Below are 25,163 nucleotides of genomic sequence, written 5' to 3'. Positions count from 1 at the left end.
TGCAGTTGGTAGTCCTTAAAAATAATCACTTTTTTGGTACTAATCAGTAAAATACATTTGTAGGTGCTCACAAAGAGACATAAGCTGCTTACATAATTTGATAGCTTTGCATTTGTTATTATTCTTAAATTGTATGTATGCATTATATTAACTATTATGACTGATGTACTAATTTTTGATAAATCCCTGAATATTAGTTTTGTGATTATCTAATTAGGAGGAGATACAGTTCAAAATACGTACTTCCAGATAAATTAAGACAAATTGAAAATGAAAGAACAGGCCAGATACAGACAACACAGAAACTGAAAAAAGAGAGAGAGTACTTCGTTCCTTAGCTATTGTGGAAATAAACCAGCAGCAGACTTTCCAACCCAAAAGATACAATGAACAGGGTGTTTGAGAAATCTGTACAAATTTAATGCTGTTTAGTATTTTCAGTGACAATGCTGAAAGATATGCAATTAGATATGCAGACACCATCACAACGAGGAGAGAGGGAAAAGCAAAGAGCACTGGCAAAAGGAAAATAAAATGACTACCAAATTTGAAAAACAGCCTAAATACAAAACAAAATAGGAAAAGCCAGGATAAAACCAAGGTTCTACAAACTGATAAAAATAATAAACTGTACAATCACAAGACTCTACATAAAAAGCCACAAAATTCTTAACAGCCTCCTGGATTCAACTTCAAGGAAAGGAAGGCAACAGGAGATAGCAAGCCCTGCAAGTTAGAACAGGCATTTTGATTTAAAGAGCGAGCAAGCATTCACTGTTCCAACTACTCCTGGTCACTGCAACAGCATGGACATCTCTTTTTCAGGGTCCAAAGCAAGGTTCAAAATTCACCATATATAGGTCTATGCATTAGTTTAATGTGATCTATGGAAGCAACTCAAACCAAAGTTGACATCTTTTAAAAAGCAACCCGTAACTTAGAATATCTGTGGAGTTTCTAAAGAGATTAATTAATCTCTAATGCAAACTGCTAATCAAATGAAACACTGAAGACATGATAATGTTCAGATTCATAAACTATTGCTGCAAAGAGAAACGCATCACATACTCCCCATGTCCACTACAGTAAGAGAACATTTAATGGCTTTAGACTGCAACAGGAGACAAGCAAAGGTTATTTATCGTTCTACTAAGTATCTAACTCTGTGCCAGTCAGCGTAATTAAGTATCACAATAAACTGCCCAAGGAGACTGGAATTTCCATCAGTCAAGGCTGTAAAGAAAAGGTCTGGCAAACATCTGTCAAGAACTGAGCACAGCTTATTCTACTCTGGGGCAAATGGATGAACTGGATCTGCATGTCTCAACATTTATGCATGCCTCACTGGAGGATGTAGTAACAAGGAAGAATTTTCTTGTCAACAAAACCATACTAGCGTGCCATGATGAGGAACATATTTTTAATCTGTTCAACAGAAACCGTCTCAGAAGGCTAACAAACAGCAGCCTGGACAATCTCTTGATATCCCATTCCAGCTCTATTGTCTGGTACCACTACAATCAATGACAACACACAAAAGGAGACAAGAGTGCCATATAATCTAGCAGATGTACTAAGCCCCGGGAGAATAAGCATTCTTTTTCTGCCTATCAAAGATAATTACATACTGAAGTGTGTTCTGCATGGTATTAAAATGGCTTTGGGCACTATTGAAGGACTCTTCTAAGAAGACAGTTAATTTTTACAAAACCCAAATGTGTTTCTCCTTTGGACCACATATCTGTCATTTACTTCCTGAGTTTTGGCCATGTAAGTTCTAAAGTGTAAATTCAGATAAATTAAAATTTCATTATGTTCTTATCTTTATAAAATATTTCATGCAAACACTAAGTGGTCTATCCACTGTACACACTTACAATTTTCTTTATTTATTTTATGCTCCCAAGATGAGCAACTGAAATAAAAATACATGTACCCTGAAGCATATACGATATAAACTCAGCATATTAACAGGAATGTATTCCTAATGATTTTTTTTTTCTAAGCTCTCAGAAGACCTGAGCACATAGCTGATTCATGTAGCTATTTACTGGCTGCTAGAACAGCATAATAAGCATTAACTTCCACTGAACAAATATGAAAGACTAAGTCTCGTAACAACAGTAACTACTACATTTCTCAGTCAGTAGCTGAGTGCACATCCAGTAAGAGCTAAACGTTGTATCAACTAGGAAAAACAAATCCTGCAAGTGTTTTTTCTCTTTTCTTAATGTATTAACCATTGGAATAGTCTTACACGGCAGTTTTTATTTTGAGAAGAATGAGGAATTTTTTTAGGGAGTGATGTCCTTTAACATCACTGCTCATTTGTAAATGCACTGTTTCGTGTGAACATTATTTCACAATTATTTCACACTAGGCTTCCTCTGCCTACAATGCATCTATGGACATATAAGGGAACACCAATAATTAAACTCTGTATCTTCTATTCATTTACAATCATAGAGATTAAGGTCCACGAGTAGTGGACATTTCTGCTTCAATAACAAAGTGGACACAGAACCAAGTCTACATAGCAAACTGCAGAAGTGATTTGACTGTACTATTCTACAGAAAAAATAAAAAGCCAAAGCTACATGAAAAATACAATTAGAATGCAATTTTGTACTAGGCATCACTGCAATTATCTGAACATTGGTGACCTTTTCACGCTACTAAAAGACAGATGCATCTCTGATGGCACAGTGAATGGTCACTCATCGGTCACACAATACTGAGAAAAGTGTGTGGACAAGAGGTATTTTCCAGATTAATCAAGAGACTTCCACATCAAAATATCACTAAAGCAAAAATTCTGTTCCCTGAAAAAAGTTATTCATAATTTCATACGGATTCATATCTTCTTCTGGTGAAAGACAGCTACTCATATCTGTTTCAGAAGATTACCTAACTTTGCAGAGGTTGCAGGGTTAAATGGCTCAGCAGACATAACTGCTACTCTTATTAGTAGATCAGAGCCAGGAGATTACTGGAAAGGAAGGTGTCAAGACAGCCAGCAAACACTGAACTGGACAGAAGGATCACTGCTAAGGCAGTTCCTTTGGCAGTGGCTGTAGATTCAACAGCCACTCTGGAAACCAGCACCATTTTTCTACTATGGCAGCAAGTAACAGGGAGAGGAGGTGCGGGAGAGTCAGAGGTGGAGAGTGAAGGACAAAAAGGGGCTTCAGAAGTAAATTCTTTATTTTGATTTTTTTTTTTTAAACTCATATTGCAATGGAATTTGTAAAATTCGAAGCCTATGAAGGAAGAAAGTAATCTGCACTATAAAAATATAATCTATTTCTGTATGTCCAAACCTACAAACAACAACTTCCTTGCCCCACTTTACTGGGATCTATAAAACAAACCAGGAAAAGACTAATATGCTAATGTTTTCTATCAATGTTTTCAGAAGACAAACAGCTTGAAGCAGATGCTGGATGTTCTCATCTTTTCCTGTTTTTCATCTCTCCCTGTCTTACATCCATTTATTAAGTGGTCTTAAAGAGAATACAGTCTTCAACAAATTAGTAACAGTAAATATGACCACATACACACACACAATCTCCTTTTACAGAGAAAAGTTTTAAACATCATTTGGGAGATAAATGGATTTTCTCTCCTTCGGACAATACACAACTCATCATTCACAATACAGAATATTATTGTATCTTTTTATATTCATCAGTATTACAGATAAACTCATCTGTTGTACAGTGTACCAGGCAGACCAAAAGGAGAACTGGGTTATTTGCAACTTGGCTCCAGAAGTTTGAAAATAAGAGGACACTTCACATTTATAGAAAACAAGCCACCTTCAGTATTCCCGGAGCTTGCATACTCCTTCATTCTCCAACACTCAAAAATGGATTGTACAGATTTTAAAGTGGATTCCTCTCTACAGGAGTTACTCTTAACCCTTCGGCAGCATTTGGCTTTCAAGTCCTCCTAACAGAGGGAGTAAGCCCCTGTGTTACAAAGGAATACAGGAAACATGTTTGTTCATTGGTCTGTGCTCTGATCTGTGCTCTGTCGCAGGCCTTCAGAAATGTTTCATGTGTTTGTTACTAAGACACTGTAAAATTAAATAAAATATGAATCATTGTTCTTGTGAGTGTACAAATACTTCATATGATGTAAGATATCGAAACTACGCACTTACATCAAATAAACACAGTGTGTTCAGCTTCCTTTTGAATTAAGTTGCAAGTTACAATAAAAGGCATTAATTCTGTTCCCCGATTTAATTTACAGTTAAAGCCATGTAAAAACATTTTTTTACTGCAGTCAAGACATCAGAACACAGATTAATATTTATTTCTTCACATTATAGTAACAAAAATCATGACAGAACACATGCTCTTCATTTCACTGAAATTAAATGGACATGAATATAATTTTGTTACCTTTCTTGCTGTTGTTTTTTCCACCATGGTGCTGTCACTGTCAGAATTTTCAACTTGAACTGTTTTTGTAGACCCAAATTTGGGCATTTTATAGCTGTTTAGCTAGCTGTATCTTCTATCAGTGGGTTCATCGTGTGTCTGAAAAACAAACAACCAACATTATATAAATATACACACTACAGTGTCATTTCAGGACAAATGTTGCTACTGCAGATGGTAGCAGAATCAAATAGTACCCCAAAAGAGATGGCTAACAAAGACACCTGACTTCAAACTTCCCACTCATCTGCAGCTTGAACCCCAGGGTGAAAACCAAAAAGGTCTAACACGGCTACTACTGGGGACAGTGTTATCAGAAAACCACCAATTCAGGTGCTCAACTGCCTCATCCCTCTAACCTCTTTGGCAGACTTAACGCTTTAGGGTATTTGATGGATTATTTGTTTAATATCTCACTTAATTTTATAGGTAGTAAGACTGGGAGGGTGCAAAAGATCATTTCTAGCAACAGTGTGAAGAGAAATTAAGCTTTCTAGTGTGGGAAACTGAAATATTGTCTACCCAAAATATTATGGAAAAAAGGTCAAATCTTGGTGATTTGCTACCCTAATTGTTGGGACAAGATATCTATGTTAGAAGAAAAATCCTCTAAAGCTTAGACCTGGAATTAGAAATCTTAATTTCCACTGTCTAGCAAATTAATCACATAAGCCATTGCTATATATATATATATTTATAAGTATATAAAACTCTAAGAGCTCTGTGGTGTTTCATCTCCAGGGTACAGCAAGTTAAATGTTGTTACAGATTCACATAATGAAATTTTTATTTTTCCATATTAGTTTTGATTCCACTTTTCTCCTTCAAGAGAAGCAAATATTTTTAATACATAGAATCATTTAGGTTGGAAAAGGCCTTTAAGATCATCAAGTCCAACTGGAATACCTACCAGGGAAAGTCAGGTTGTCCTAAAAACTTAAGTCAGGAGCACAGCAGAAGACTGCTCTACACTTTCAACAGTGCCAGCAGTACAGTCTAGTGGGGTTTTTAGCATTATTTATTTAGCACCTTGTTAAGAACTACAAAGTTCTTACAGAATCACATGGGGTTGGAAGGGACCTCTGGAGACCATCTAGTCAAACCCCCCTGCCAAAGCACGTCCACCTACAGCAGGTGGCACAGGAACTTGTCCAGGTGGGTTTTGAATGTCTCCAGACAAGGAGACTCCATCACCTCCCTGGGCAGCCTACTCCAGTGCTCTGCTACCCTCAAAGTAAAGAAGTTCCTCCTCATGTTTAGGTGGAACTTCTTCTATTCAAGTTTGTGCCCATTTCCTCTTGTCCTGTCACTGGGCACCACTGAAAAAAGACCGGCCCCATCCTCTTGACACCCACCCTTTAAGTATTTATAAGCATTGATCAGATCCCCCCTCAGTCTTCTCTAGACTAAAAAGACCCAAGTCCCTCAGCCTCTCCTCATAAGGGAGACGCTCCAGGCCCCTAATCATCTTTGTAACCCTCTGCTGTACCCTCTCCAGCAGTTGCCTGTCCTTCTTTAACTGGGTAGCCCTACTACAAAGAAAGAAGTTAATCGAAACAAACAGGCCAAAGCATCTTGCCAGCACACCAGAATTTTTACTGCACAAACCATTAAGTACTATGGCAAGTGAGTTTAGCAACAAAAGACCGCAAACAGTATCAATTCTGAGTAACAGAGAAGGAACAGAGAACTAACGCTTCTCTCCATATTCTATGGTTCAGGCAACTGCCAAGACAGGAATCAGGAGGGCAAACTCAGCCTGCTACAGTGTAAAATACCATAGAAGAAAACATACCAGATAATATTAGAAAGCTAACTTAAAAAAATTAGTACCAAGAGCTCTCATTTGACTTGGAGAAGCTTGTAAGCCATCATCCTCACATCTCCAAAGGTGCACTGGAGATTCTCATTTACTCTGTTCAGGCTTGTTAACAGCCAAATGTGTTAGGCCGCTACATACCACTCCTCATAAATCCCAAAAAATATTAAGACATTTGTGGCTTTGCCAAGACTCAAAAGCCAATTCCAGCTGAGGGTGAAAACCAAGAATTCTAACACAAAACCGTGGCTTAGAGCAGGAACAGTGTCATAACCAAAAATCCTAACCAAGTCATTTGCTGATCTCACTAATTTGCCCGACTTGCCTCTCCCACAGCATCAAGAGCCATTCTTCTTGTACGACTGCCTGAGAGTAGAGGTCATGCGAAAAGTAAAATTGCATTTGACATCACTTTAAAGCTGGTGACATTTTAGGCATCTTTTTGAACTGATGTGATCACAGCCTTAGTGAGTCCTGTGGTAATTTTATGTCTCAGCTGGATGTTGTTTCGGGTGTGAAATTTCCATTGTTGCTTTACAGTTAAGATTTTGGGATCATCCCGTAGTGAATTTTTTGGTGCTATAGAATCAGGGTCACGATTTTGGTTTGATGCAGGTAACTGACAGCAGAAGCTGGTATTTTCTCTTTGGCAGATGACTTTGAGAAAAATGTTTTGCATGCTATACCTGACCCAAAACTTTCATATTCAAACAAGTTTCTGCTCACCACACCACCACAAGACCTAAACTATGGGAAATTCCCCTACAGAATACTTGGCTAAAATTAATACCATTGTATATAACAAAGTAACATCTTTCTTATTCTTCCAGAACAGGAGGGGAAGAACAAGAGGGAAAGGAACGTTCAAAATGCTCAATTCTAAAGTCAGAAAATTTGGAAATGCTACACTAAGGTTTGCCCTTTCCCTCACTTTCCCCCATATCTGATTTTTTTTTAATTTTATTTTTTAACATTAGCGACAAGGAAGAACTTAATTAGAAACTGTCTCACATACAATAACCTGAATCTTATCTCCAGTATAAGATACAATATTGCGAAATTCCTACTGTTCTACTCTTACCCAAGACAAGAGAAACATTAGTGTATTCCCTTCATTTATGTAGTGTTAATAGGATTTATGCAGCCCCACCGATCAGGAGAGTAACTGCTGATTTTTAAAGGACAAAGCATATGGTTATTTGTCTTTTCTTTTTATTTGCTTTTCATAACAGTTGCAGAAAAAAAAAAAAAGAGTTATTGGTGCAATGGAGAGAGTACTCTAGAATGAGTTTTCTGTAGTTTACAAAAACTGAATCCTAACAGAAGAAACAAGTTAGTATCTTCACAAACAACAACTACTGTGCTGATTACACCACACAGAGTATTACCATAGCAGCAAATATCTGTTTTCATGGGTTTAAAAAACCACAAGTCATACATCTGCTTTTGCTCAGTTAGCCTCTCAAATCCTCTTTAAGTTTCATTTGCAACAATTCCCATTGTGTCTATCATCATGATTACAACTACTTTAAAACAGATCAACGTGTGAAAGTTATCTTTATTATTTTAATCAAAATATTTCTCATTGCATTTGCTGTTGGTTTCTTTCCTTTCTTTTTTTATGCTACTTGACTCCCTGAAGCTATTGCCATTCCTGCTTTGCTTCTCTTCCTTTCCTGTTTCTGTATGCCATTCCCTACACCTTCTGGTACTGACAACAAGGAGCCCAACTTCATGAACTTAGTAAAATTTATCAGCTTAGGCTTGAGTCCATTCTTCTTATTTGCGTCACCAGTAGGGGCTAAACCACATTAACTGAACAAGAGTTCCTCCTTCACAAAAGAAGTTCTTACTGAACAGAAATAGTGTATCTTTTAAAACAGCAGACCAAAAAATATTCAAGCTATGGGTATTGTATAGTGGCAAGAGGATGATGAAAACATTTTAAAAATAATTTAAAATTAAAGGTATTTTTAAATAATACAGCACAAATATTACACAAATAGAAGTAAATGAAAACAGAAAGCATCGGACGTTTCCATTTTCTTCACCACATGATCAAAATTAAATGTGAATTCATTCAATTCTTGACGCCAAGCCAATTATGTTTTGAAGGGAAAACTGCTTTGGAAGTTCACTAAAACTGAATATTCACATATTGGATTATTAAAGCAGAACCATCCCAACTATCACACTGACACATGGCAGTATTTCCATTATGTTTTATGTGCCAGGCTGCTATTTTGCAATCCCTGTGTGAAATACTTTTCAAACAGTCATAAATGTTTTAAATATTTGAGGAAAAAAAAAACTTTTCATAAAGGGTAGATTTTTTTTTTTTAATTTCATAAGCTATCACTATGGTCCAGAAATGTAAGCAAACTATTCAACCCATGATCACATAGTATATATTATAATAAAATTTTGACCTGAAGTAGTGATTTTACTGACATTTTAACTTTATTTCCATTTGCCTGCAGTTCAGTGCCATTTCAACTCATGTTCTAAACAGAGTCAACAAACATTTGCATTCAAAGCGAAAGTGAACAACATTTAGCAGGTTCTTCCAGGGAAACCTAGATCTGTCTGCTTTGAGTTTCCTTCAGGGCTGTTTCTTAATGCAATTACTGGTTTATCAGGCAGTCTTGATGGCATATTTCAAACCACCAGAACCCTAAATTAAAAGTTAAACTCTTTACATTCAAATTATTCTTCTCTGTCACAACAAGCAGCACCATCACTTTTCATCTGACAAACAGGCACAGCTGTGCTTTTCTCTAACAAACTGATCTATTTCATGCTTTTCAATAAAACATACGATCTGTTTCCTACTGAAGAAACTTCTCTGCTTGTAACAAAATCGGATATTCTGATTTTATGTTTGGACGTCTTTCCTGCACATTCATTATCAGTTATCAATGTCCAATTATTTGCAATACTGTTAAACGTTTATCTCAATGATTTTTTCACCTAAAGGAACCAAAACATTCTATTTTCTCCTTAAAGTAAAAAAAGGTAAGCATTTTGACAGATCTGCAGGCAGTGATATAAAAAGCTAGGATTACTTCATTTTAAAGAAAACGGTGGGAGCTACCTACATACTTCTCAATTAGCCAATATGTACATATAGGTTAGCTGACTACTATTACAGCAACTCGATGGGGCACAGGGCTGAAATTCTGTAAGAATATTTGTAGCAGATGGGTTAATTTCCAAGATATTGCATTTATACTTGCGCTCTAGAATTCATTTGCATTTAAAAAGCAGGGGATCTAGCATAATGCAATCTTCTCAACTACCTCTGTTCTTCTGTATTTGCTATGTCTTATTTCAACTGCAGAGGGGAAAAAAAAAAAAAAAGAAGAAAAATACCGCTCTCTTCCAACAGGGATTTATTCCAGACTGGGAAACAGTGAATCAACTGTACAAAATTTCTGCTATAAATATTTGACAGGAGTGCTTCAGAATGTTTTGCTAAAATTAAACTTATGAAAATGACAGCTAAGGCTACATCTACATTAACAAGAAGTACAGAATTATCAAGAGCGATCTGTAGAGTGGAACAGCTGGTAACAAAAATTCAGAATTTGCACTAGTCACATTTGTTCTGGAGTAGTTCTAGTGCAGTCCCATGTACTAAACACACATTAAAGGCTGGAGCACATTCAGCACATTCCTGAACATATCTCTCGGCTTAAAAGAGGAGAAATCAAGCTCTGAAGCCACTGCATAGAGCAAACTAAACTACAGTGAGAAGATATAAGGATAGTCACTCTAAAGGTGTATTCCTGATTCAAACTAAGATATTGACATAGATTTCCTCTTAACGATTTCCTCCCTCCCACCCCCAAGACTTTGTCTCTTCAAAGTTTATTCAGAAATGACTACGACCCAGATCTCAAAGCTATTAAGAGTCTATTATGGAAAGGATTAAAAAAGCTGGTTGACGAGTATGAGAGAGAGACCTCAAAGAACAGCTGAACTGAAAGAAAGGCAGGCAAAAGCCAACATTACATATTCTGTTCAGAGAAAGCCAGCTGGCCAACCCGTATGTACATACTGGCTAATTAAGAAGTATGTAGGTAGCTCCTGCCTAGCCATGCCAAATGTTATCTGTATTCTGCTGGGAGTGTCAAAGGCAGCTGAGGTTAATGCAATGGAAGAAAGGGAATGAGTATAGCACAAAGGACCAAAATGCACAGAAAATTGGGCTTTTTAAGTACTATAAGGAGCAGAATTTAAGCAAAAAGATATTAGCAAAAAGATGTTAATTTAACAAAGTTTAACACTCTTGTGGTTCTTTTTTCTTCTTATCAGGAAAGCGCAAATGACTTCAGTATTTTATTTCACAGTAAGAGCATCCTTCAGCAAACAACTTAGAAAAGTGATTTTTTTCCAAAAGAGAGGTTAACAAACTCCAGCATTATTAGTGCTACACAAAACATTGCGATGGGAGACATAGCAGCATTGTCAATTTTTTTCCTCTTACAGAACTCAGTGCTTCTATACAGATAGTTACTCACCTACTGCTATATAATAAAACAGCTCCCGGTTAGACTGCAATGCATGTGGTATCGGATAAGCACCTACCTTTCACCTACACTGTCCAGTAAGAAAAAAGGGTTCGATATGGAACGAGAGATTATTTGGGATATTTGGTTAGAGCTTGGAGACATGCTAAGAGGCACGAGACCAGGAATTTGGGTCTGTAGGGAAAGAAACCATTAAGGTACAACACACAGTGGGAGGGTCGTGAAGTCCACTAGTACAGAGCTGGGCTTGTCTGGCTTGGAAATTTAAACACCATGTGTATGAAAAAGAACATCTATATTTTTACCTGATCTTTTCCACACAGAAGTATGCCTGCGAAGAGTAAAGCTTCAGATTAGCTAAATGAGAGAATGCAACTGTGATGAGGAAGTAGCAGAGAGAAACTTGAAAGGACAGGTAAGAAGGGATTGTGCTTGGGAGGAAAGCACAGGAGACACCATGATCAGCACACATCCTGAGAACATGGAACACAAACCAAAATTCTTTAGTCTTGCCATTCCTGTGGCCCTGTAAAAAAGAACAAGTGTTCCATCTCCTTTTAATTTTAATGCAGAATGAACGACAAGCTTACTACTCTGGTGAGTTTTCCATTACCTCCCTGGAAGGACTATGCCTTCTCCAAGGCATACTTGTAGAAATGAAGTTTTAAACGCTGCTGATGTCTCATGAGAATGCCAAAATGATGTTAAAGGGCAGGACATTGCTCAGGGCATGCACTTAAAAAAAATTATCTCATTAGAACATTATATAAAATACTGTTCTGAAATTTCAAAATTTCAGAGCGACTGTAGCCACAAAAATATTAGTCTTTGTACCAAGGTCTTCGTTGCAGAGGACTATATAAGCACAGCTATTTATAATCATTGTAGCAGTTTATTTGACCTTTACAATAAATACAATGAAAGAACTATTAAAGGCTTCCTTTGAGCAAAAATAGTTTTAGGTTTCTTGTGCAGAGTCCTACGAAAACAGTGTTACATGAATCCCAAAAAAAGACTTCCTCCCAATCATTTAGCAACTGAGGGTGCTGCTGGAGTTCAGCGTGCATGCTACTGCTAAGTAGGATTACCAAACAACTTCACTCCCAGGGTGCTAAAGTCAAAGTTGAGTAGGTATGAGATCTATATAGTAAAACACTTTTTTCCAAAAGCTGATAATACATTAGACATATGCAGCTATAATGGACTAAACATACACTGCAGTATATCCCTACTGGCAAGCCTGCCTCCTGCTGCAGGCTAGAAGCATACTGCCTTTACAAGCTTAAAGGAAAACACATTTTGAATAAGATGAAAAGGCTAAATACGAGGCTATTTGTCTATGTTATACTATTTAAGACTAAATTTTTACCATCACCACTTCCTGTATGTGGCATGCACTAAACTACCATCAAATATAATGAACGGAACAATTTACCAGGCACTTTTTGTTCTGCAACCCATGGTGTCTCATTGTACTTGCAATTCAGTTCTCCAACAATAACCAGCAAACAAATTACTAAATATAACTGGGTTTAGGTAACACGCCAATTTAGTATGTTGGAGAGAACAGTACCTGAAAGATACATGCAGTGGCTTTTACAGATGAAAGGTACCAAGAACATTTTTATTTGGAAAATATTCACAAGTTCTTTTCACACATGACTGCTACAGTTCAGTCCATGCAGATTCCAATGTCACAGTTACGATGAAAGAACTAAGCTCCAACACAGTCTCAAACTAACGGTGCCTAAGGCAACAGTCTGTTGCAGTATTAAGTGCAAATGCAGTACCCAGAATGGACATGAGTCACAAATTTGGCAGATTTTACGGCATTTGATGATAAAATATGACAAAACATTTGGTCCAGAAGTGAGGTACTCTTTTTTTATTACAATTTTCCTTTAAGATTTGCACAAGACTTGAAATGACTTTGTAGCTCAAACACGCAACTCTGAGATCAGTTCTACTCATTTCTTCGCTATACTTATTGTGCAGCCTCAGAAAAGGTGCCTTACTATTCCCTGCAGGAATTCTCCCTACCAGATTTTAGATGATACACTAAAAATCAAAGAAAATAAAACAACAGCCTAGCAGAAACACACCTTTCAGAAACATATCCCATGAGATAACTCGGATATGTGTATTTTGGAGACCCCTCAGATCCTAGCTAACACATGGAATAAACTACTAGACTTGCTGTCCTATCAGAGAGTATTTCCACATTTTCATTTGAAATGTTTAGATACTTGCGATCCGAACTTCTAAGGATTACAGAAATCTTTCTGTACTAAGAAAAATAAAGTATTTGAACCCTATTTTTATAAAGGTGTCCTCGAATAGTGAAATAGGAATGGGCCGTGACTACACATAATCTGCAGAACAGCTTTTAATATACTTTAAAGTACCTACTCATTGCATGCCAGACTACCCTACACACAGCTAGGATGAAGTCCCTAAAAACAGCCGACACAGGCAGCAAGAACGATTTTCCAATACTTCAGCTGGAACTCACCACTACTTCCTACCAAAATAAAGAATGTATCTCATAGTCTAGGAATTTCTACCAGGAAAAGCAAAAAATGAGAGGACATACAACTTTTTCCTATGCAGAAAACAAACAAGACTCTTTGCAGGGGTTTTGCACTATTCTATACGTGACCTTGGGCTCCTACCCAGAACACCTTCAAAAGAATATTTTAAGAGCCTGAGTTTACCTGTGCTTGGTTTCAAGTGCCAGGTTCCACAGATTTCACAATACTCTTCAATTTATTTTCCATGCTAACAGTAGTACCTAAACTCGTCAACCTCTTTCTAACAAATATGCTCTATTAAAGAACATGACTGAATATCGAGTTTTCTGATTGAGTTTTTGTAAGGCTTTTTTTTTTTTTTCTAACTAAACACATGCTTACCAAAGAATACAAGAACTTAATTGTTCATAGAATAAAAGAATAGTTGAGGTTAAGGGACATCTGGAGGTCGTCTAAGACCCTCAGTTATCTAGTCAGTCAGACATTTTCAGCTGTCGTTGTGCCTTACATAGACCAGGTTGAGTTTGTTACTAGAGATGGAAAAAATGGTACAAGAAACTATGGAAAATACAAACCTTCCTACTCCTGACTAACTGTAGGCACCTATAAGTCATGCAACAGAGTTTTACAAGCAGTACACCATGGAATAAGAAAAAAGACTTTGGCCCAGAATTTAACTTACAAAGTCTGATTCACTGATTGAAAATACCACACCCCAATATGCCTTTGAGATTTGTTGCATGGATTGACTTGAATTTTAAAGGTATTACTGGTTTACAAATTACAGAAAGACCATGTTTCAATAACAGCTGTATCTGAGCAAGACATTGCTCCTCTCTTATGTCAGAGCTCATAATCAGAAATACACCTGCACTTCTTTCTGTGATGTTTCCTTGCAATTACACTTAAAATAAATGTCAACCAAGTAAGGACTGAAACTCCTGTTGAAGCGTTGGACATAACTTGCCTCACACACTTTTAACTAAAACTCCAAGATCTACCTGTAAGAACAAAACCAACGCACTGGGACTGATTTGCTTCTGAAAGTAAAAACAAAACAAGACAATGAAAACGAGATTTTTAGGGTATCTTACAACTATGATCTTATTTATACTTCCTTGGACATGATCAAGCAACATGTTCATTGGCTGAATGGTCCTTTTAAGCTAGTTTAGCTCTTAATACTCCCACTGAAATGTTTAACTAGCACTCAAGACAAAAAGTGGACTTCAGCTCTCTGTGATCATTCTTACTACTGGCAAAGGCAAATTCTCACAGCAATTGAAGAAACTCGCTTTTGTTGCTGTGTGAAAATTTTTGACAACCTGGTGAAGTTCTGAGGAACCACTGACCAGAAACACACATAGCAAGTGGCTTCACTTGCTTCCAGAGAAAGACAATCTATTTGTCACTTATACCACAATTCCCTGCCATTTCAGCTTGCCTTGATTTCCACCTTCTTAGAGAGATGGAAATGCCTACAGCACTTTCTTTCATTTTAAAAAACATCCTAAATAAAAAGGAAGACCTATCAACACCACAGAATTTATTATCCATAAATCAAAACTGGGAATAAGAAGGGTTATGCTCCCCTCCTTTCACAGATACTAATTTATTTCCACAATATCGCTAGAAGATGAGAATTCATTATTCTCTTTATTTTACAGATGGTGACTTAAGTTCCCGGAAATAATGAGGTCAAGGTTTTGACCAATTTTCCAAATCCATAATACATTACGGACTTTATTTTTCAGATTATTTCATGTTAGATAGTACTTTATACTTGGTGAGACCACAGCTACTAGGGACTTCAGTTTCAGCTTCTACAAGCAACTGCTCTTCCCCACCACTGCAGAAGGACAAAGGTAAAACAGTCTCAAAGCAGTTATCCACAAGTGAGGAAAACACTTGGCAAATGCTCATAAAAAGCCTGTATCTTACACAAATCCCCAAACCGACTGATAACTGGCAATTCTAAGGATCAGTACACAACTTTCTTCAACATGGGACCCTCTTTTCTCTTCCTGCAACCTCCTCCTAAGTCAGAGAGCTGACCTCAACTTCCACAATAGGACTTCTCTTGGAGCAGTATCCTGGACTGCACAATTGCAATTTATCTGCAGAGATTCATCCCGTTCATTATTTAAAGTGGAGTCCCAACCAAAAATTACCAACTTGTGATCCCATTCTTCTATCTGCAGAAGTGCAAATGAGCAGTGCTACTCTAACATATGGCAGACAACATTTCTGACAAGCAGAACATAAAGGTTAGTGACATTGTAGTATGCAGCAAGAAGGTGTGCAAATACAGACAAGAATAACTTGCTTCACTTCTTTTGCAACACACTCCTCTATTTCCTTCCTTTACTTTCTCTAAAGTTTCCAGTCTCAAATAGCTTCTGAGATCCTTCCACTGCAAAGGTCCTTCCACATATCAAGACTATGATAAAATAAAAGCAGCTTGTTGATATCAGACTTCTAAACTAATATGGAATTAATTACTGTTTCTTTCTTCCCAAGGCACTGGAAAAAAACATAGAAGTTAACACTTTGTCAAAATATCCTTGCACATGTTATACCAAATTATCTAGTCTTGCTTGGTATATAAGAGCTTAAAATTATTAACAGAGTATAACAGGAAAAAACCGAAAAATGATCCCAGCTATCTATAAATGACCTTTAATGTTCTTCCACAGAGATAACTGAACATGGAAGAACTAAAGAAAATGAGTGTGCTAAGCTCTACTCCTACTTTAACACCTCACAGTAGTATACTAAAGTCCAAGTATTCAAAAAGGTGTAATTTTCAAAGGACGAGACACTCTCAAAGAACCAATTAGATTCACGGACCCAAAACCTGGTTAAACCCATCTGCATCAAGCCCCATCCAAAAGATGACACCAAGAGACTGCTGCCAAGGACCTTGTAAGGTGCTGAGAAAAGGTATGAAACAAAAGAAGTAGGGAGAGGATTGATTCTTTCCCAGTTGACAAATGTCTCCTAGGACAATGAAATCCTTCCTCACTTTAAAAAAAAAAAAAAAAAAAAAAGAAGCTATGGGAATTAATTTATTTACATAATGTCATTTGGGGTGAAAAACAATGTTGACAAACATGGCCTACACTGGCATGGTGGTATAGCCCTGGAAACAGGCGAGTGGGGAAGATGGTGCTTTGCAACAGGGATCCCAAAAGAAGATTTGATATAAACAGACAGCTGATACAGGGAAGCACTGCATAAGAAGGTACTTGAAGAAATAAAAAGATCAAATACTATGATTTCTTACTTTTATTTTTCAACAGAAATAGCTTCTCAAGTCCGAAATCTTAGATGTTGTTTACTAAAAGACATACACAGGGCCAAGGGACTGTCTTTACAATAGGTACTCTCTGGTTCTACACCTCAATCATACAGATATTGATATTTAGGATAAACTTCCAGAAATCCTACCGATTTAAGATTACAGAATTATCCATTATTTCAGAGAAGCATTTGAAGGGCTGTGGGCATGCTTAATAATGAAGCATGTGGACTGAATACATATGTTACAAATGAACTTGCAAAACCATAGTCTTAAGTAATTAATAATTCTCACAATAGGATTGGGAAAATGCTAGTTTTACTAGAAAAGCTTAAAACAGTAGGACATTTGATATCATAATGGCATACTAGATTGTTCAAGAATGGCAGAATCTTCACCAATAAGCCAATACTATCTTGCTATTAAAAAAAAAAAAAAAGGCAGATCATTCTATCACAACTATTTATCTATTTTCTTATCTAGTTTTCTCTTAATACCCAAGAAAAGTGCTGCGTTCAAAGCATTTAAATTAATATTTTATGACAAAACTAATTTGAAATGAAACAGCTTAAAATAGCAAAGCTGAAAGTTTGTGGAACTTGCAGATGATGTTTTTACCAGAGAGCGATTAGAATTATTAAAAATTATTAGAATTATTTAAAAGCAGAAAAATGCTCCCTGATTCTAAGAGACTTCTGTTAAAGCTTCTTTTTATGCGTATCCCCTGCTCCAAATTAGGAAGGACAAGATGTAAGAAACATATGGTTAAGAATAAGGTTAACTCCTGGTGTTAACCACAAACAGAAACAAACAAAAAAACCCATTCCCTCTCTCCAAAATGGTGATAAACCTGCTTTCCAGAAGTCAGACATTGGCTCCCATTTCGGTTGGGAAGGAACAGCTCCCGTAGTGACAAGGAACATCATTCCTTCTGAGCCACATATACCACTTCTAGAGCGTTCCTCCATGTGGACCAGTAAGGAACTGCAACCGGTGCCAGAATCCAAGATGAATCTGAAGGATGTTTGTCAGTATTGTCTTATTCTCAAGTGCATTTCTCTACTCTCAGATTAACCCTTTGTCTTTTCATTGAAGATACTAGCCCTATTGTTTTAACATATGGCTGGCTGCTCTGCAAGGAAGCACTGGAAAGAAACAAACAGAATGATGAGAGTACAAATACAACTGGTTGAAAAAATAATTGTTTTTCTCCCTGAAAGAAATTCTGCAAGATCAAAAATATCATGTTTCTTTTCAGATGTTATTAATATTCAAATGATAATTTCTAAAGAAATGTTTTTAGTAATATTTATGCTTTAGCTACTTTTCATATTTCTCCTTCGGCAGTAGAAAATAAGGTTGTTTCACTTTCAGTTTCTCACTCACAAGCTTACTCTGAATCGCGGGCACTGGAAGAGACTTTCTTCAACTAAGTTCCAGTACAAACAATGTAGAGAAGACATTCATGTATTTGTCTTTTATTTCTTAAAAAAAAAAAATATATATATATAAGAAACTGTATTTTAATCAGTGAGATAAGTGCAAAGAAGCCTTATTTATGTAGCCAGTTAATGAGTCATTTAAATTTAAAAAGAAAAAACCAACAGGAAAACTTCATTAAGAATCTGTATAGCAGAACTTAGTAGAACGCACCACAGCTTTACAAGACTACCACACACAGGCAGTACAACAAGATAGCATGCTTTGACTATTAAAAATGAAATTAGTCAGGAAAAATACATTACCTACAACAGCTGAAAAACATTTCTAATCCACATTTGAAAGAAAAAAAAAGTTTGACAGCTTTAGAATTTATCAAGCCTTCAGCAACAGATTCCACACAGAATCCCAATGGACTAACTAAAATTAGATCTTCGTTACGTTTCACTCACACTACTGGGGTGAATTCCAGGTTCAGCTGATCACGCCTACAAGCAACCAGCTCCAGCTGACCCTACTCTGAGCAGGGAGGTGGACTAAATGACCTCCAGAGGTGCCTTCTAACCTCATCTAGTCTAAAATTCTGTTCCATAAATTAAAAATGCAGATGTTCTTTACCTCAGCAGCAGCATGCCTACTGGCAGTTCTCTCCTCCTGCTGATATGTTCAGCATATGAAAAGGCTTAAGTCTTCTATATTCTCCAACAACTTATGCTATGTCATCAGGACAGCACTTATTCCAACAAAGACCTACAGTCTTGTGACAGCTTGTGAGTACTGACATCATACTCAAGTTAAATCATATCATTAAGACAGCTGCGTAGAATAAAACCATCATATTCCTACTGAGGGACATACCTAGCTATAGAAACAAGACATTTACATGGAAAAACAACCTCACCTCTTTACAGTTGAGAATCAGACATACAGAAGCTTCCAGAGTGCCTAAAGAGATCTCCTTTTATTTTGGATAGCCTCTCAAAGCAAAGGTGATTCTTTCCATTCCCAGAATAGGTTTCCTCTTTATAGGATCAAGAAAGAGCCATGCTTGCCCAAGAACTCTGGCTCTCAGGAGTCAAAGAAACTTATTGCAAAATCCATTACTCCTCCCTTTTAATATACAAGTATAAAAAACTTGTATGTTCACAGGTGCTTCCTCTTGAGTCTTTTTTAGGATGAGCTATGGGTTCAAAGGAAGCACCTGCACAGATGTTTAGCATAGTATCATACTCCCATTAAGCTAAATGGAGAAGTGGAGTTCCAAGCTTCAGTTTTGACCTACTGGTTATTCCTTAAAGACGTAACTAAGTAGATCTTTGTCAACTAAGAAAGACTATTTCATTACCACAGTGCCTACCAAAGAAAAATTTAAAAGCTTTTCTATCAGTATTTTGCCAACCTTAAGATAAGCAAGCCTATTGCCAATTAAGTTTAAATTCCTTCTATAGGAATCTACATCCCCTCTGGAAACCTTCTAAAGATCTCCAAGACAAGAGATTTCAAATCTACTCTGTATGTTATTATTAGAAACTCGGTAATTTCTATTTAAATCTTCTTAAGTTAATGATAACTTGCCAACCTAACACCAAGAAAACCCACAACAGCACTGCCAGAAGGAACATAACCTAGAAACATGCAAAGGCCCTTCACGGGCTAAAAGCACATCAACTGCCAACTGCCTACTCACAGTCCTTCAACTTCAGCACGATTCACCACAGGTAAAACAGTGTGCTTCAGTGCTACTGTTCACAAGTAAGACCTAAAGATGCTGAGGAAAAAAAGCAAGCTTCTTACTCTGACTAGGCTTACTTACATGTCCCCAACTAGATAACTGAGGTTTTTGTCCAGGCTAAATTGTGAAGACACATGAAATATTCAACGGTCTTTATTGCCACCTCTTGGCCATCGCCACATATCACAAAAGTAACAGAACAAAATCATATGCCAATTCCTTTACAGAAATAATTTCCCTTTGGGGGAAAAGAGATAGTGAGGTAACAGATGGAGAAGAAACAGAGAAGAGAGAATAACCCAATACTGTTTGCATACAAGTATAACTATTTAGAGCTGTAAAACTACAGTGAGTACTGCAATTAACTTCCATTAATGTTTTACTATGTCATCTGGAGAATTGAAGGGCCTGGAAAGCAAAGAACCAGTTATTTTCAAGACAAAATACTGTATTTTTTTATTTATTTAAAAAAGGTAATACGGTTGTCAATTCTTGAAGTCGAAGACAAATGGATTAGCATTGTTCACTCTAGAAAAAGAATATCACTAAATCATCTTTCAATTTTCCCTTTATCAGTAAACTAGTAGTAAGAAGTCTGATCAGTAGGTTGCTGAACAGTGTAGAGCTGCACAGAAAGTTGATTTATCTCAGTTAGCCTTCTTTGTTGCACACAATCCTGCAGTGAACATAAAAAAGATGAAGGTATTTCCACAAAGCAGCTAATGAAGCTAGCTATCTATCGGAGCTTGAAAGGTTTGAAAAGCCAGATACCTATTAAGTAGGACTACTACAAAAAGCTTTGAAAGAGAAGGGAAACTATAGGAAATGTCTTCATATAAGTAAGATATTTCTGCTGCCATGAAGGATTGGAACTTTCTAAGATTTCTACCACAACAATACTCCTGGAAATGCAGTGTTACTTGGTTTCTGTTGTATTTAATACATTCTGAAGCACATAGAGGGGGAAAAAAGTGCTTTCTACCTCTGATGCTTTCCAGACTCATTGATGTAAAACATAGAACAAGAAGAAAATCATTCCAGCAGTCTTCATCTCCACCAGGCTACTGGCAAGTAGAAAGCACATGACAGGGGCAGGGAGGAAAATATCTCAAGTCTTCTTCATCAGCTTGCATTTTTATTTTTTGCCTCTAATATAGATCATAATTGTGTCTCTAACATTGCCAATGGTTTTCCTTAGCACAAACCAGTGTGAAACCAATCCTCTTGTGACATTATCACTACCTAGAGCACTCTGAGCAGCAGCCAAGAAACCGAGGAGAGTTTATTCATTTGTTGCTTGCTAAAGATAAAAGCAGATATAAGGACGCTTTGTCAGATCGAGGGAGATAACACAAAATAAGCCAAGGCAAAGCCATACTCTCAAGGGCTTCAAGTCTCTCTTTAAATGAATATTTAGGTTTATGCAAGGTGGCAATAAAGATCCTCAACTGCATAGGGAAGATACAAAGTATGGCTCCATACTGTTGTGGAGTCTCCTTCTCTGGAGATATTCAAAACCTGCCTGGATGTGTTCCTGTCCAGCCTGCTCTAGGTGAACCTGCTTTGGCAGAGGGGTTGGACTAGATGATCTCCAAAGGTCCCTTCCAACCCCTACAATTCTGTGATTCTGTGGTAAGCTTATGGAGGAACTTTCTAAGACTTGTCTAGGTTCTGGAAAAATAATGAACTGGTAAGAGAAAAAAACCTAAAGATTTTAGCAGGGCTCTGACTTCTGTTATTCTGATAATAAAACTATTCAATATCATAACGCAAAATGCAAGATAGAGTTTGTGCTAATATTTATTTCATACCATCTGTTGCTAGAGTCTAAGTAAAGTCTAATGATGTAGTTAAAAAAAGTATAGCTTGATCTGGAGACTAAATGACCAATCAACATTTATACTACTCAATCTGCAATAGAACATGGAAGAGAAGAAACACCAAACATTCATGCCCAGCCCACCTCTTCATAAGATAAGATCAAATTTGTCAAAAGTAAGTTGTTCTGAGTGTGTGTATTAACAGTGTTGCAGCAGGTTAATCATTACATATTTTGTGGTCAATAGTTTTTTCCAGTTTTAAATAGGACCAACCGTGCTAGTCTTCCAGATGATTTCATCAGCCTAAGATTGTCTAAACATGGTAAATCAGTTCAACAATTAGAATTTGTTTTCACATATCTGTATGCCCAATATTGGGGAAGAAGTTCTAGCTCAACCATTTCTACTTGCCAGTATTTCCTCTAAAAGTGTATCAACGACTTTTCCATCTAGTTAAGTTAAAGCTGCAACAGTTTATAGGTTTTGTAGCAATTTAAACAGACACCTAATGATGCACAGAAGCCCCTGCTTGAGACTATGATTGACGACCTCTAATTTAAAAAACACAGGTGTTAATAAACCCAGGTATTCAATTTTCAGTTTGTGCTTTTAATCCTGAAGTGAGTGGCGACACAGTAGTACCCCCTGCAACTGATGACAAACTGAAGCTTCATACAAGCACTCATTCAGCCTGCTTATAAAAAGACCTTTTCCTCAAAGAAGTTACCTATTGTGCAAGCCTGCTGGAAGAAAGCATAAATGAACTTAAGTTTGTTGCACAGAGCTTGCTTTCTTACACAACATCTGTCCTAAGCTCTACTGTCTGTAGTATTCAAAGTTCACAAATAGTTTTGAATAATTCTCTGGGTGGAAGAAGAGCATACAAAGAAAGGTAGAAATCCTTTTATCTGAAAGACTGAGCTGTCATCTTTGTGAAAGAACCAGAGGCTCTCTGATCAACTCGGTGATTACTACAGAAAAGCCAGGAAATCAAAAAGGACTCATGTACCGTACACCAAGAAACTGACATCACCACAAGAATGTTACCACAGTCCTCTGGGTGCCGAGAAAAACATTAGCGCTCCTTGACATTTTAGTTTACAAGACACATACAGGAAAGTAAAAGTATTAAAGAAGGAAAAAAAAAAAAAAAAAAAAAGACACAGTCAGTGGGTTTACCATTACCTTCCCAATGAAGTATTCTGCTATACCTCAAACCCTGCAATTTTATTTGAACAGTTAGTTTCCCAAACTCACACAGAAACCTAATGAATTCACACAGGGTGACATTAAAGGTCTCCAGCTCATCAAGCCACGAGGTTAACTGGAGTGTCTGGGTTTCCATCTAAAGAATGAAGAAAAGCAAGTGACACCCAACATCTGCACAAGCCTCAAATAATAAGAACAGGTGAAATGCCGTGATGTCTCACACCATTCTGAAGATCTATTACTCTGGGGACTCTTACCCGCTGAACTACAGCACATGGACCCGCTGAACTACTACTACAATGGAAGAAGGAAAGAAAGCACAGGATGCTTAGCTCTTTGCAGCTGCACAGCACCTGTGGGTAGCTCACCACATCCATAGAGTAACCTAGATGTGAGGACCTAACGTAACTAAGATGTGAGGACAACCAAGCTGCCAATGTGTCTACTGAAAAACACCCAAAGCCTTGCTGCTTCAAAACAAGAGAGCAGAAGAGAACCCCACCTCCAAATCACGACATGTCAATAATACTGAATTATTTTATTAAAAAGTTAATGATTTCTTATAGACATGATGATCTCACCCTTTTCTAGCATTCCAAGATTAAACATTTCTTTCCTGGAACATAAGTACATTTGGACTGTTCCACATCTGTCTGATAGCTTTTTGTTCCTACAAGCATCACATCTTACTCACTTGCCGTCATTAAAGTGTTGTTTTATCCCATAAACTATCTTGTAATTCAGAGGTCTAAAATTCAGATTTTCCTCCACATCACATGGCCCGCAGAAGAAAGGCACAGAACACCGTGACAGCATACAGGCATTTTCCACAAGACCTCTAGCTGATAACACTGAACTAGTCATGTCATTTAAGAGTTTAAATTAAAAAAATAAGCCTTTCCTTTCTTATTAGCTACCCAGCCCTTAAAAAAAAAAAAAAAAAAGCATTAGCAATGGTACCTAGAGAGTCAGGCTAGAACTAGAATGAAGAACTGTGCAACTGAGCCTCGCATTCTCTCATTTCTTGTCCTTCCTTTGTTGCCTGGTGTCACCTGTGCTGTGCGAGGTACCGTGCTCCACCTCAGCGGCGGCTGCCTGGTACTGGCAGCCCAGGCGGCTGAACGTATTATTCTGCAAAACAACCGAGCCACCCTCGAGCATGTCACGGAAGGCACCAGAAACGCCTCACCCGCTCGCCCCGGGTCTCGGTGCGACGGGGGCGGGCAGGCTATCCCGGCGGGGCGGCACGGCCCAAATCGGCGGAGCAACTCCCGAGGCTGCAGGGAGCTGCCGAAATTCCCGATACGGAGGCGGGGCGGCGGCCTCTGTGTGTGTGTGTATGCATGTGTATGTGTGTACACCGCCATGCCACGCTCGGCACCCGCGCCCCGGCCGCCCTGCAGCCACCTCCCTCCCCACAGCCCCAGCCCTGCCTCCAGCCGCAACCGCCGCCCCGGCCCCCAGCACCCGCCGCCCCCTGGCCGCAAGCGGGCCCTGCTCCGGACGGCGGGGCAGGGGCTGGGCTCGGCGTGCGAGAGGCGCGGCCGTCAGACGGTGACAGCGGCGGCCATGGCTCCCTCCGCGGCACTGACAGGCTGAGAGGGGAGAGCCGTTGCCCGCCGCCGCCGTGTCTCCCCGGGGACAGGCCCACCGCCCCGCCAGGCTGGGCAGGGGAGGCGCGGTGCCCACCGCCGGGGAGGGCAGGGCAGCGGTTACGCCCCCCCACCCCAAGGCGGGCAGCGGGTGAAGGCTCCCCGGACGCCCCGCCGTTCAGAGACAGGGGGGCGACAACCGGCGGGCGGCAGGTGGGACCGGGAGTCCCCGCCGCGTATCGGGAAGGGGTGTGGAGGTGCGCTCCAGTCCCTACCTTCTCCCGGGAGCCGGCGGCGGGACGCGTCCTCCCTCCCTCTCTCCGTGCGGATCCGACAGAGGAACGGGTGCCGCTCGCCGCCACCGGCGATGCCCAGGGGCTCAGGCTTAGCCCCAGCTCCGGCGGCTGTGGATGTCGGGTTTGAAAACACCCCTCCTCCTCCGCCGCCGCCGCCCTCCCTCACCCCGCGCTGCCGTTGCCGCTCCCCCCCTACCCCTCCCCTTCCCCAACAGCCGCTGCTGGAGTAGCGCTCCGCCAGGCTCCCATTGGCCGCGCCCCACCCACGTGGCCCCCACACAGGGCGGGCGAGCGCTGCCGCGAACGTTACACCGCTCGGGCGGCGGTTGGGGCGGGAGCGGCGGTTGGGGGGGCAGGGTTACTGCAACGCTCTGTTCCCCGTGCTGTGAGGGACGGGCACGGACGCCCTGCCGGGGTCCTCGCCGCTCGTTCCCGTCCCCACC

The 25,163-nt window shown here is 39.0% G+C and overlaps 1 protein-coding gene across 1 annotated transcript in view; it reads right to left on the bottom strand.

The window, feature by feature from the left end:
- ANKRD12 (ankyrin repeat domain 12) overlaps positions 1–24,919 on the bottom strand; it is a 62,155-nt gene extending 37,236 nt beyond the window's left edge. Inside the window, exons 1-2 of the mRNA XM_074146268.1 lie at positions 24,700–24,919; positions 4,410–4,547 (exon numbers count right to left, since the gene is read on the bottom strand). Of these exons, the coding sequence (XP_074002369.1) occupies positions 4,410–4,496 (87 nt within the window). The 5' untranslated portion in view covers positions 4,497–4,547; positions 24,700–24,919. The remainder of the gene's footprint in view (positions 1–4,409; positions 4,548–24,699) is intronic.
- Positions 24,920–25,163: the final 244 nt, after the last annotated feature.

This window comes from Numenius arquata, chromosome 4 (assembly GCF_964106895.1).
Source record: "Numenius arquata chromosome 4, bNumArq3.hap1.1, whole genome shotgun sequence".
Lineage (NCBI taxonomy): Eukaryota > Metazoa > Chordata > Aves > Charadriiformes > Scolopacidae > Numenius > Numenius arquata.
The sequence above is the reverse complement of the archived record's forward strand: the minus strand, read 5'-3'. Positions and strand labels throughout refer to the sequence as shown.